Source organism: Littorina saxatilis, linkage group LG9 (genome assembly GCF_037325665.1).
Source record: "Littorina saxatilis isolate snail1 linkage group LG9, US_GU_Lsax_2.0, whole genome shotgun sequence".
Classification (NCBI taxonomy): Eukaryota; Metazoa; Mollusca; class Gastropoda; order Littorinimorpha; family Littorinidae; genus Littorina; species Littorina saxatilis.
In genome coordinates, this window is record NC_090253.1 from 34,369,862 (window position 1) to 34,384,174 (window position 14,313).

General features: G+C 42.8%; 1 protein-coding gene across 3 annotated transcripts in view; it reads right to left on the bottom strand.

Moving 5' to 3' along the window:
• The window catches only part of LOC138977060 (protein HGH1 homolog), a 68,231-nt gene that overhangs the window by 48,256 nt on the left and 5,662 nt on the right, over positions 1–14,313 (bottom strand). For all 3 annotated transcript variants that reach the window (XM_070349975.1, XM_070349974.1, XM_070349973.1), the window contains exon 2: positions 7,043–7,714. In XM_070349975.1, the coding sequence (XP_070206076.1) occupies positions 7,043–7,694 (652 nt within the window). In that variant the 5' untranslated portion in view covers positions 7,695–7,714. The remainder of the gene's footprint in view (positions 1–7,042; positions 7,715–14,313) is intronic.

The window sequence follows — 14,313 nt, forward strand, 5'->3', positions numbered from 1 at the left end:
CACTTCTCTACTGCCCACTCATCCCCCCCCACTTTGAGGACTCAGGACTACCACCAATCAAGGCCAGACACAGAGGCTAGACAGCTACCCCCCTCCGCCTCACTTGACCGTGTGGTCACCCCTCCAGTGCCATGAGCCGCTGGCGATTGCATCAGCAGTCAAAATAGCTACCACCACCCCCCCTCCCTCCCCCCTCTTTGCCTATTCACTTCACCCCCTCTCTTATCTTATCCTGCGCTGACCAATCCTTCGGAGACTTTCCTCTCAGATAAAAACTCGGTCATTGACCCCGGGTAAGAAGGTCAGTGTCTGGACAGGCAGCTGTGTTCAGATTGCAAGTACCGGTCATTGACCCAGGTCTCAAGGTCAACCAGCTTTTACTATGCATCTGCCTTTGATCCGACCGCCCATCCAGAGCAAACATATTCCCCCTCTGTATTTTTCCTTTGATGTGCCTGCTATGTACCACTGATCCAGTTTCTGGGAAATGTATAGGTCATTGACTGCAGGGATACTCATTAAGACCGTTTTCTAAAATATGTTAACACCAGCTTTGCTGACCAACTTAGTACAAGTAGTGACAGTACTACTGCTGTCAATTATTTCCCTTCAAGTTAGGAAGTAAAAAAACAAACCGATCCAGTATATGTGATAAAGAAGAAAAGACAGACCTTCAACAATAGGATAAGGGGTGCAACTCTGCAACTCTTCTGAATCAAAAGCATAAAAATCACCTGTAAACAATTGTAGGATCAGGAAATCTGAACATCTGTTTGTTTTCATTAGGAAATATACTGTTCAAAAAAAGAAACGCATAGCTTGTAATATTTGGTTAATTTAGTTATATGGCTACAAGGATATCCACCAAACTGCAGAAAATGTTTATCTGGTCGTCGACCTTTCGTCCATTGCCACAAGTGAGCTCTGCACGTGACGCATGCGTTATCAGTGGCTACAATGTCAAAATTGCTCATTTGGCATGACCACTCGTCATGCTTCAGTGTAATCTCGTGAAACTCGGGGAATATTGAGCTCTCACCATGTCTTCCAAAACCCATAAAAGCGGATTGTTCGCCACAAAGAAATCAGACGACAATTCAGCGACGAAAGATGGCCCGATTGAGCAGAGAAGACCGCCAAATTGCATTGGGTCGTTTACAAGCAGGCCAAAGTCAAAGTGCAATCGCCAGGCACTTCCACGTGTCCCAGAGCACCATCAGTAGACTGTGGGTCAGGTTTCAAGCCACTGGCTCCGTTGCTGACTTGCCACGAGCGGGAAGACCAAGGGCGACAACTGCTGCTCACGACCGCTTCATACGGCTCCGCCACCTCCGGAATCGTTTCCTGTCGGCCTCATCTTCTGTCCAGGCTCTCCCCGGGCCACACCGATTATCGGACCAGACCGTGCGGAACCGCCTGCATGAAGCTGGTTTGAGAGCTCGCAGACCTCACAGAGGAGCTGTCCTCACCCGCCGCCATCGCCAGAACCGAGTGCAGTGGGGCAACCAGCACCTTCGCTGGACCGTCCGGAATCACTGGAGACACGTGTGGTTCAGTGACGAGTCCTACTTCCTGCTCCAGCGACATGATGGTCGGAGGAGGGTCTACCGGAGAGTAAACGAACGTTACGCGCCCAACTGTGTGGATGAGGCACCCGTTCATGGTGGTGGAGGCGTCATGGTGTGGGGGGCGATCAATACCGCTGGAAGGAGCACCCTGGTGCACGTCCAAGGGCGCATAACTGCCCAGCGATACGTGGAGGAAATTCTGCGCCCACACGCCCTTCCTCTTCTGGCTGACCAGGATGCCATATTCCAGCAGGACAACGCTCGCCCGCACACAGCACGACTCACCACCCAGTTCCTCACCGACCACCATGTCCAGGTGCTTCCCTGGCCATCCATGTCGCCAGACATGAACCCGATAGAACACCTCTGGGATGAATTGGACAGACGTGTGCGCAGGCGAGAAGAAGCGCCGGCAAATCACCGCGATCTATTGCAGGCACTTCAGGAGGAGTGGGACACCATCCCACAGCAAGATATCCGGCATCTGATCCAGTCCATGCCCAGAAGGTGCCGGGCAGTTGTTGCTGCTCAAGGCAGTCACACCCCCTACTGACTTGACAGCCTCGGCACCCAATCGTATTGATTGACTGATTGATTTGAAGATGCAAATGAACTGTGTGTGCATTCAACTGTGTCCATACCAAATTTCAAACAAATAATCTAAATATTGGATTTTCTGTTAATTTTTTCGAAAAATAAAACAAATTTGGCAAGTAGCAACTATGCGTTTCTTTTTTTGAACAGTATAGAAATGAAATATAATGCTTTTGATTATTTATGACTTAAGCTGTGGTAAATTTGGATGGTATGCAACTTTTATACTTCTGCTTGATCTAACAGTAATATTAATAACACACACATAAACAAAAAGAAACAAAACAAGAAAGCAACTTAGAAAAAAAATTGTAGTCAGCTTTTTATACTTGGTTTTACACAACAAAAAAACTAATTTAAATTTAAAAAATTTGCTGATTTACTCTTTTGTTTAAAGTGTGTGTTTATGTGGTAAGTAAAGTTCCATAGTAAATTACTTTGTAAATTGTGTGGTAGGGGGTACATAAAGGGGGTAACTTTTAGTGAGGTTTAGTGTGTGATTGTGTGACAGGGTGTGAATGTTGTTTTGATTTCTTGTTTCTTTGTGGCGGCTTTTATCTTAAATTCTTTATTAAAAAGGTTAATTATCATTATATTAAAATATAGCATTTTAGTCATCAAGTTTTGTGTGTGTTTGTGGTAGTTATTAGTAGTGCAAATCCACATGTATGCATAATAAGTATGAATGTACGTCTTTTGTGTATGTGGTTAGCACGCGACGAGCCGCTGGGGCGGTTGTAAGAAATCCCGGCCGGTTGTGGGCCGGTTGGGATTTTGGGGGTAGCAAAAAAAGTTAAGGTGCACCCCTGCAACAGTGAGAGGAACAGTACCTCCGGCCGGAGCCGGAAGTGCAGCAGTCGCGGTAGCCGAAGGCTGGTGCAACGGCTGCATGGACTGCGGCCAGAAGCCGGGATGCCCATAGACCAGTCCGAGGTCCAACACCACCGAGTCACCTGAATGAACTCCAGCGAAAGCGCAGAAGCCACGGTAGTCAAAGACTGGTGTGGCTGCCGACTTTGCACCGAGACCGCTGAGTCACCTGGACGAACTCCAGCGGGAGGTACAGACAAACCTTACAAGACGTGACCTTGCACTGGCCGAGTCCCCGAAGAGACATGCATATCCGAACTCCCCCCTTGGGTGAGAGACGGTAGAGGCCAGCCAGGGAGAGACCTTTCTCCCGAAAGAGATTGCCTAGGCGTACCACGTGTACTATAAGGCAGGTCAGAGGAACCAGCAGTGCGGAGAGGATCAGCAGAAGAAGCACCGGTGGTGGTGGCTGCAGACACCCTCAACGAGGCGAGTGAGCTCTTGTCCCCAACAGAGGGGGGAAGGGGGGAGCTGCTCGGTGAAGACACCCTCTCCCTCTAAAATTCAGAGTGCACCAGGCTGCGAATCTCTGGAATCAAAGAGCTCAACAAAGTTGCCACAAGAGAACTAGTCTCTGGTGGGGCAACAGCGGTAGAAACGGACGAAGTCCCCTAGTCAGTAGTTCATGATGATTCATTAGATTGACCCTCCCTTTAAAGTAGGTCTAGTGGACTCTCACTGCTCTAAAAATTGGCGTCAGTCTCTGACTTTCGCGCGCGCGATACTCACGTAACTTCTCCGCTCCTGTCATTAGGCTCCTGATAATTACAATTAAACTTCACCTTCCTACCGTAAGCCTAGTTTAATTTCATAATAAGTGCAGGACTGTCAAGTGACTTCTTGCTCTGTTGTGAGTTGGAATACAAGCGCCCATTATACACGTTACCGTGATGTAACTTTATTGTGCACTTACATAGTACGTTTCTTTCTTTATTTGGTGTTTAACGTCGTTTTCAACCACGAAGGTTATATCGCGATGGTTACATAGTACGAGTTATTTCTTTCTTTCTTTATTTGGTGTTTAACGTCGTTTTCAACCACGAAGGTTATATCGCGACGAGGGAAAGGGGGGAGATGGGATAGGGGAAAGGGGGCAGATGGGATAGAGCCACTTGTTAAGTGTTTCTTGTTCACAAAAGCACTAATCAAAAAATTGTTCCAGGGGCTTGCAACGTAGTACAATTTATGACCTTACTGGGAGAATGCAAGTTTCCAGTACAAAGGACTAAACATTTCTTACATACTGCTTGACTAAAATCTTTACAAACATTGACTATATTCTATACAAGAACCACTTAACAAGGGTTAAAGGAGAAACAGAATCCGTTAGTCGCCTCATACGACATGCGGGGTGCAGAGAAATAAGGATGTGGAAAAGAAGACTTTTGGTAAGTGAAATAAAGGTGATGGATCCAGTCAGGTAGAAATAAGACAACAAGAAAAGAATTGGAAAACTGCAGGGAATAGTAGGGAGAGTTTTCTTGGAAGGAAATATAGGTGAAAGGACTGGTAAGGCAGAAATAAGACAAAAGAAGAGAAGAAACAGAACCGTTAGTCGCCTCTTACGACATGCTGGGTAGCATCGGGTAAATTCTTTCTAGTCCCAACCAATATGGGACTCCCCCTAACCCGCGGGGGGTAGTACGAGTTATACAGCTTTTTCTTAACATGACAATGGGCATCCACTATCCTTATGTTGGTGAACAATAGAGTTTTACAAAAACACTTTCTTTCTTTATTTGGTGTTTAACGTCGTTTTCAACCGTTCAAGGTTATATCGTGACGGGGAAAGGGGGGGGGGGGGGGGGGGGGGGATGGGATAGAGCCACTTGTTAATTGTTTCTTGTTCACAAAAGCACCAATCAAAAAATTGCTCCAGGGGCCTGCAACGTAGTACAATATATGACCTTACCGGGAGAATGCAAGTTTCCAGTACAAAGGACTTAAAACCTCTTACATACTGCTTGACTAAAATCCTTACAAACACTGGCCACATTCTATACAAGAAACACCCAACAAGGATAAAAGGAGAAACAGAATCCGTTAGTTGCCTACTACGACATGCTGGGGAGCATCGGGTAAATTCTTCCCCCTAACCCGCGGGGGGTTACAAAAACACAAGTATTGAACATAAAAGTCACACACAAAACAGGTTACTTTTCAAAAACAAATGGTTGCTTCTTATTGACTTTGAGTGAGAGCGATATCAATGCATTTAGTCTATTGGTCTGCATAATAATCAAAACTGAACTAAAACGTCTTCTCCAAGACTGAGTCCTGGCTGATCGAAAAACCCTTCGACCGAGATAGCGCTGTCTCGGCATATATCACATACACAGGGGACCCAATTTGCATAAAACAAAGTTTTGTTGTTTTGAGCTGAATAAAAATCGAGACATAACACATCTAAACATTTTAGGATTCAGGAAATGAAAAAAATGCAACACACATTTTCAATCTGTTTTTAAAATTTAAGTTTTCCTATTTTAATGGACAAATAATTTGTGTGTGTGTGTAGCTGTGCGTGTATGTGTTTGCGTGTGTGTAGGTGTGTGTGTGTAGGTATGTGTATTTTTTATATTTAGTCAAGTTTTGACTAAATATTTTAACATCGAGGGGGAATCGAAACGAGGGTCGTGGTGTATGTGCGTGCGTGCGTGCGTGTGTGTGTGTGTGCGTGTGTGTGTAGAGTAATTCAGACTAAACTACTGGACCGATCTTTATGAAATTTGACATGAGAGTTCCTGGGTATGAAATCCTCGAACGTTTTTTTCATTTTTTTGATAAATGTCTTTGATGACGTCATATCCGGCTTTTCGTGAAAGTTGAGGCGGCACTGTCACGCCCTCATTTTTCAACCAAATTGGTTGAAATTTTGGTCAAGTACTCTTCGACGAAGCCCGGGGTTCGGTATTGCATTTCAGCTTGGTGGCTTAAAAATTAATTAATGACTTTGGTCATTAAAAATCTGAAAATTGTAAAAAAAAATAAAAATTTATAACACGATCCAAATTTACGTTTATCTTATTCTCCATCATTTGCTGATTCCAAAAACATATAAATATGTTATATTCGGATTAAAAACAAGCTCTGAAAATTAAATATATAAAAATTATTATGAAAATTTTTTTTTCGAAATCAATTTAAAAACACTTTCATCTTATTCCTTGTCGGTTCCTGATTTCAAAAAATATATAGATATGATATGTTTGGATTAAAAACACGCTCAGAAAGTTAAAACGAAGAGAGGTACAGAAAGCGTGCTATCCTTCTCAGCGCAACGAATACCCCGCTCTTCTTGTCAATTCCACGTGCACTGCCTTTGCCACGGGCGGTGGAGTGACGATGCTACGAGTATACGGTCTTGCTGCGTTGCGTTGCGTTCAGTTTCATTCTGTGAGTTCGACAGCTACTTGACTAAATATTGTATTTTCGCCTTACGCGACTTGTTAGTGTGTGCACTTGCATGTGTGTGTGTGTGTGTGTGAAAGTTTTGCTGAGAAAACATTAGCATAACCTCTCAATATCAGCAGCGAACACACACACACTGAAATTCGCTATTGGTGATTCCGCGAAATAAGTTGCTGATTTTGCGTAATGGTCAGGTTTCAAAAACCATTATGCATATTCGGCAAATTGCTGCTGATTTTCAAAACTGGCAACGTTTAGCCGATTCCGTGAAGTTGACAAAAATGTTGCCAATTCAGCGAATTGGACACGACATACATAGAAATCTAATGGCATCACAAACTTACATCAGCCAAAGCAACAAAGGCAGAACACTGTTCTAACTTATCTGTATTAAGTATCAAAGCTCTATTTTCATGAACATCTCAGTGATCACATATTTTTGTTCACAGAATTGTTATGCAAATACATCCTAAACACTATTGTGACTCACTGATTACTCATGTAAGTCAAATATCACTATAAGTGTAACTCTGATTCACACACCCTTGCTTTACCTAAAACTCAAAGCCACATGTTTAAAAAAAACCATGTTTGTTTACCATATTCAAAGCAGCAATTCTTCACTGTGCCAACAATGCCTCTGCAAGACCCCAAGGCTGAAGAAAATGAGATGATTGGTAGGAGATGCAGGAGCAGGTAGGAAGGGGCTGTCATGAGTTTATGACGTACATTTGGTACTTGTGTCAAGTTCATGAGCAGCATCGAAGCAACACAGAGTGTTTTGGCCTTGTTCGTATGTAGGATGCACAGGAGATTGACAAAGCAAGGCAATCCTACTGATGGTGTTTCCAGTACTATGCTGGCCACAAAGACAGCACCATCTGGCTCACGGGTCATATTGTTCAAAATACAAAACACCATGTTATCTTTTTGCTGTGGGTCCAGGCACTGCTGCAGCAGCTGTACTGTCACCTCTTTCATAACACTCTCCAGGCCAAGAAGAGACAGTACAACCTTTTCATTGGCTGTTAGGTTGAGGGTACACTTCCTGGCATTTTCTCTCACAGCAGCATTATCATCAAACAGTAGTTTAAGGACAGCCTCTAAAAGTTTGCCTTTCTCTTTGATAAAACAGCATCCATCATCTGTACCAGTCATCTCAAGCAGATACTGTACAGCTGTGCTTTTTTTGTCTACTGGAGCAGAAGGAAGTAGAATATGCAAGAGAACTTTTTCCAAATCATCTTCCATTTCATCTGCCTTGCTTTTTCCTGAAAATGAACAAAGGAAAAACATATCGATTATAGTTAAAATAAGACAAAACAGACTTTCAACAAGAAGAGCAATCGGTTGATCAACTCTCCCTTACAGTAGAAGAGCAGATCGAGAGGGAAGCAGGAAGGAGGAAGTGATCGAGATGTATCGTATCAGCTTGACTTCTTCACAAGTTTCCAAAAAAAAGCACTAGTGACTATTAATAGTCACTGGTTTTATCACAGTAGTGACCTTAAAATATCATGGAGGTCAACAACTTTCTCAACAAATTTAATTAAAGTTAGTAAGGAAAGTTTTCTCACGAATTGGACCTTCGCTTGGGACATTCGCTGTACTGTAATTTAGAAACACCTGCAATGATTTGCTCAAAACTGCTCCGAAACTATGCCAAATTATTAAATGAATTTTAATCAGCGAGGGGGTTGGCTTCGCTCAGCTCTCCTGTGTCAGGAGTCCGGTTTACATTTAAAGCCATATGTACTCGATGACTATACACGCTAATTGCTTTACCCACAGCTGGAGACATGCTAAATTAAGTTCCCTGCAAGATATTGTGGTCTAGGACCCCTTAAATGTTGAGATATTTGAATTTTTATTTTGATCTAGATCGTCCTATTTATAGATTTGCCAACAGAGGGAACGTTGACGCAAGGGAAATAACTCCGCGTCTTTGTTGACATCCTCACTTTTTCAGAGGCTAGAACAAGCTGTAATGCATGTATATGGTCCGCGCATTGCGACATATCGTCATTATATGGCCTTATGATGCATTTGACATCGATTGTGGGCAAACTACACTTTGTAAACACGGGAGCGCGTACATATGCCTTTAAGTTTACATTTCAACATTGTCCCTCCAGACACTTGTTCCAGTCCCTTGCCATAGAGCCTTATTGCCGTTGCAGCAGAAACTTTTGTATTGCAACCGTGGGAAGTCCTCTAAAGGCAGTCATGACGTCATTGTCTGTTGGGTAGTGCTCACCCCTGGGGTACTTCTTCATGTTTGTCAACATAATTATGATAGTCTGAGGGTGCCAAATCTGGCGAATACAGCAGATGGTTAATGATCTCCAAACCGCATTCATGATTTGTTGCCGTAGAAACAAAGTACTTTCGGGCAGGGGCGTTGTCTTAACGGAACTTAATGAGATCTTTTAGTTATCACAGAAGTATGAAATAGAATTCACAGATTACTGTCTCATATTTTGAAACTAAGTCCAACAAAAAAAAACACCCCTGTGTCCCAAAATTATTATGCCGTCCCCTTTTTCAGGGGAGATGACTCATATTTTCTTCAAATCGGTAATAACCTTGATGCCCATACTGCATGCACGGCTGCTTGGTTTCAGGGTGAAAGAAATGTACCATAGTTTCATCGGCCTCAAATAAGCGTAAAATGTCACGTGTCATGTTAAATCTGAAGTGCTTCTTTTCTGGTCTAGAAGTTTGATTACGGTCTATCCTGCTTAAACTGACTTCATGGACAGCTTTCTGCACTGAATACTCCAAACTCTCTCATGTGAAATGCCAAGTGTATCACCAATGTAATTGGTGCCCATTGGTTAATTTTGCATTACCAGTGCGCAGGCAGCATCGACGGTTTCTGGAGTTGTGACCGTTGGTTGTCTTCCACACCGTTTGTCATCTTAAACGGTTTTCCTTCCAAGCCTGAATTCAGCTGACCATCTTTTTACTGTGGTGTATGATGGATAATCCATACCAAACATTTACATCATGTCATTATGTATTTCCAGTGGGCTAAATACTTTTTCTTTGCAAATATTGGATCACTGTTATTAGTAGCAATGACACATGAAATTTTGAAATTATTGGTTGAATGACAAGAAACACACCATTTTAAAGAGATCAAAATTCTGAGCACATAGCAATTTGTTTTATTTAAATCGGTGCAGTAGTTCTCGAGATATGGTAATTTTAGTTCGAAATCACTTTGCTTTGAGCGAGCCGAGATCGCAACCTCTTCAGGCTTTTGATCGGCCGAGTTTCGCATTTTTCGGGTCCAGTTTTGCGCAGCATAATCGTTGGGAATAAGTCATTTCTCGCTCGATTCTTTTGATTTTTGGCTTAAATGAAACAGAAGTTAATGTTTTATAAACTGCATTTTAACCATGTATGCCGATGGAAGTTTTCAGACCAAATTTTAGTGAAACTCACACGAGTAATATTCACCGACATGCTGACGGAGATGTAGCTTCCGGTGGTTCGCGGTTTTTTGTATGGGAAAGATTTAAGGTTTTCTCTGATTGGTTGCAAAATATCACAGCCCTTCAATGAAAATTACGGTATTCCGAGCAGTTTGAAATGAACTGGTCGTCTGCTAAGAGTGACGCGAAAATGGCCGCGAGAGGCAGTGAAAACGAAAACGCACTTTCACACTCAAAATACAGTGGAGTCCGGGTACAACGAATCTCAAGGGAGATGCATTTTAGTTCGTTATATCAGTAATTCGCTGTAGAGTTTTCAACCTCACGAGAGGGGTGACCACACCACCCCCTCCCCCATACACTCACACAGAGACACACAAACAACAGGATTGAGTCTATGCTAACCACTTCTTGTGGCTACTAAACAATAACAACAAACTCCTAATATTTCTTTAAACGTTCTGTAAAAAATGATTTGTATGAATGGTGTTGAAAAGAAGAGATAAAATAAATCCTCAAGGCAGTGACCGCACTCACCATGCACTGACATACGAAAGCAGCCACACAAACACAGCACAGAGGCACATGTGCAGATGCTTTGCGAGAATAACCTTGAAAACCAGTTTGAATAAAAAGCAGCATAGAGCTGCATGTCATAATCAAGTTATTTATTTTCTTTTTGTCTGGCTTTATTGACTGCATGCCGATCTTGTGGCAGTGACTTTTCACTCTTCAGTCGGAAATACACTAAACACAACACCGCTCTCACTCTCCCTTGCTGCCTACCCTAAAGCCGTGACAACTTATGCTTGGAAACTGTGTGGAAGAGTGCACCTCTCTATTTCTCTCCAATGATCTTCCTGTTGACAGTGACACCAGACACCCCACTGAGTTTAGCCAGCTACCCCCCTCTCTCTCTCTCTCCCTTCCCCCAGCCATATATGAAAGGAGAACCACCTCTCATAGCTAAAACTAGGTCAATGACCCCTGGGAAGAAGGTCGCTGAGTGTCTATAAACAAGGCCACCCAGCTGCCCTGTGATCTTGCCGCACACGCAGATCGTTGTAGCCTTGTGACTTTTAGAGACAAAGCGGCTCTGGGGCGATGAAAACGTGTTTGTGCCCGATGTGTACTGGTGTGTACTGAGCACAGTCATAGCTTAGCAGCTGATTGGAATAGTGAAAACACAGTGGCTGTGGCTGTTCCGTGCACCTCCCGCGGTTTGTTCAGAGTTCGCTCATCACGCGATGTGCACTTGTGTTTGTGTATTTTTGTCTTTGGAGACAATTATTGACATCAGTTCGTTGTAGCCTTGTGACTTTTAGAGACAAAACGGCTCTGGGGCGATGAAAACGTGTTTGTTATAAGAGGGGTTCGTTATGCAAATGAGTTCAAAAGGTTCGTTGTAGTCGGAAAGTAACAAGTAAGAAATAGAAGGCTGTCTGCCGGGAAATCAATGGCAGTTCGTTAAAAGCGGGATTTCGTTATACCCAGGTTCGTTATAGCTGGACTCCACTGTATTCCAAAACACATCTTTTATTAATTTCATACAGTAAACTTTGTTTTTGAATCATTTCTTTATTCATTCCTTTTTTATTTGATACATATGTGACTCACAAACATCAATAATGCCAATTATTTTTCACTCAAAGTGAAAAAAAGTTGACGCTGGGCGATGTGGCAATGCTACTATTAGTTAGTTTTCCTTCAAAATGTTGAGGCATGTTTGCTGGTGTCTGGTGTAAAAGGTTGTGTAAGGACCCATCTTGCAGGTATACTTCCCGCATTGCCAGAGCCTGTGTCAGAATGCGTGAACCCTTGGAGGTGAGATGGAGAGTGTAGCGGCTTTGTTCCTGACAGTCGGGATCTGTCAATATCATATCATGCCAAATCACGTTCCCATATTCCAAATGAGGACGTACAAGTGTCTTGTACAATTGCAAAAAAACATCCTCGCTCAAATAAGAAAATGCTCTTTTTATCATTCCTACCATCCCGTTTGCCTTGTTCGTCACATTTTGAATGTGTACATTACCGTATTGGACAGACTACAAGCCGCGACTTTTAAAAAAAAAAAATAGCATTGCGGCTTATAAAAAAAAAGATGCGGCTAAAATGTTACCTAAACTTGAATAGCATTCACCTAATTGAAGTCGCCGCGGATTTTCATTTCGCTCGATTAGCGATTACCGGTACTTTATTAGCTCTCTACTCAAGACTCGGCGCTTTTCTCTTTCTTTCGCGAATCTTCGTTTGTCAACAAGTCGTCGTGACAAGATAGTGTACAGAGAAACACCGGATGAATCACTGAGGATCTCGCGCGCGCGAGATTTCGTTTTTTTGTGTCTCGCGATAGTTGGAGGAGGAGCGAGAGCCACCATGTTGTGTTTTCGTCTGCTCGAAATGTGCGCAAAAGTCGTAAATCATCCCAAAAAAAGCTTATTCTGGGCGGGACTACATGTGTGTGTTGGTTACAAATTGTGTGTGTGATATTTTTCTTCAAACTTTTTCACTTTTCTTCTTTGTTTCACTTGTTTATTCTCGGAGACGATTTCGCCAAATACCGTACTTTCGTTTGCCTGGTTGTTTTGATTGATTGACACGATCTGATTATATTTTTTGTCGACGGCGGCTAATATAGTGACGCGGCCTATACGTGGCTCGTCCCAATTTTTTGGTTAAAAGTCCGGGGTGCGACTTATAAAACGGTCTTGTAATCCGTCAAATACGGTAATTTAAACTGTGGATCCAAAGTCACACCAAGGTCTATGAATCACACTTTGTTATTGGGACCTCTTCACCCTCGCAAATCATAACGTAGTCTTGTTTAGGATTCTGTTTCCCAATGTGCATGACATTACATTTAAAACCAGTCTTCTGACCATTTCTGTAAAGAAATATATCTTGCTCACTCACAGTAAGTGTAACTGGCCACTATTTTCAACTTTACCATCACTCATCAGACATGAGACCAGCAAATGTTCCAAAAGTAGGAAAGTAAGCCGGGGTCCAGGGGCCCTGGTGGGGTCCAGGGGCAACGCCCCGGTAGGGCGTTCAGGGGGCAAAGCCCCCCTGACGGAAAATGTATGTTAGAATTATAAAGGCCATTTTGGGGCCTCTCCTGATAGCAAAAAATTAGATCATGCCTTTTTAAAAAGCTATAAAAACCACAAGAATAATATATTTTAGCATTTTAAACAAAAGTGTAATTTATAACAATCACACACAAAACTTACTTGAAAACTTTCAGAACCAACACATTTTTTCCACCAAGTCTGTATTTCACCACGCAGTGGCCGTTGTCGCACCACGTGCACACGGCCTGACCGGGAATGGATATATCTTGGCGATACTGTCGCCAATGAGCTGGCGCCTTTCTTTCTTGTTGATAATGAAAGTCACTTCTTCTGACAGCCAGTTGGCTTTCCATTTGTTTTTCACACTTTGGTCGTCGATCGTAAGAGCTTCCACAGCCGACAAAACAATACGGAATCCAGACGCCATGATGCTACCTTTTTCACCTTCGGCGTTTGGAGATCGGCAGCCAATCAAAACAACCCGCAAACCGCCATCGGTGAATAATTAGGCCTAGGCGATAATCGTCGGAGATCCGACAGCCAATCAAACGCGACCCATGATACTGCTATGGGTTCACGCGAGTGCTGGGGTGCGAATGCACCGATTTCAGACGCAGACAGCTTCAGCTGAACGGTTCATACCACCACCCCCCTCCCTTTTTTTTTCTCAACGAATTTGCATCAATCTCAAGAATGGTCTGTGAGCTAAGGAAAATATCGGAATTCCGATAAAATTCGGACCAGTCCCATGTCTGTACCATATACTTTGGTGTCATCTGCAAATACTTTTACTCAGGCAAGTCATTTATGAAAATAGTAAAAAGTAATTGTCCCAATATATGCTTCTTTGTGGAATGCCACTTAAAACCTTTGAATATAATATATCGGGAATAGGCTTGACCTACTCCAAGTCTAACCCTTTGTAATCTGTCACTTAAAAAAACACTCAACCATTCTATAATGCTGCCGCCAACACCATATGACTCTAGTTTAATCAACAATCTTTGGTGGGGCACGGAATCTAACGCCTTTTTAAAATCAAGATACACTATGTCGATGGGCGAATCCTCATCAGTAATCCTGATAAAATCTTTAATGACTTCAAACAGGGTTATACAGGATCTGTGTCGCCTAAAACCATGTTGGCACTTTTAATATAATCCATATATGTTCATATGATCTACGATCACATCTCTTACAAGTGATTCTAAAATTTGGAGATTTGGGCAAAGCAAACCGGTCGCTGATTCAAATTAATTTATTTATTTGGCTTAGTTTGGAGCGGTTTGGAGCAAATCATTGCAGGTATTACTAAATTACAGTACAGCGAATGTCCCTTGAACTTTTTAAGGT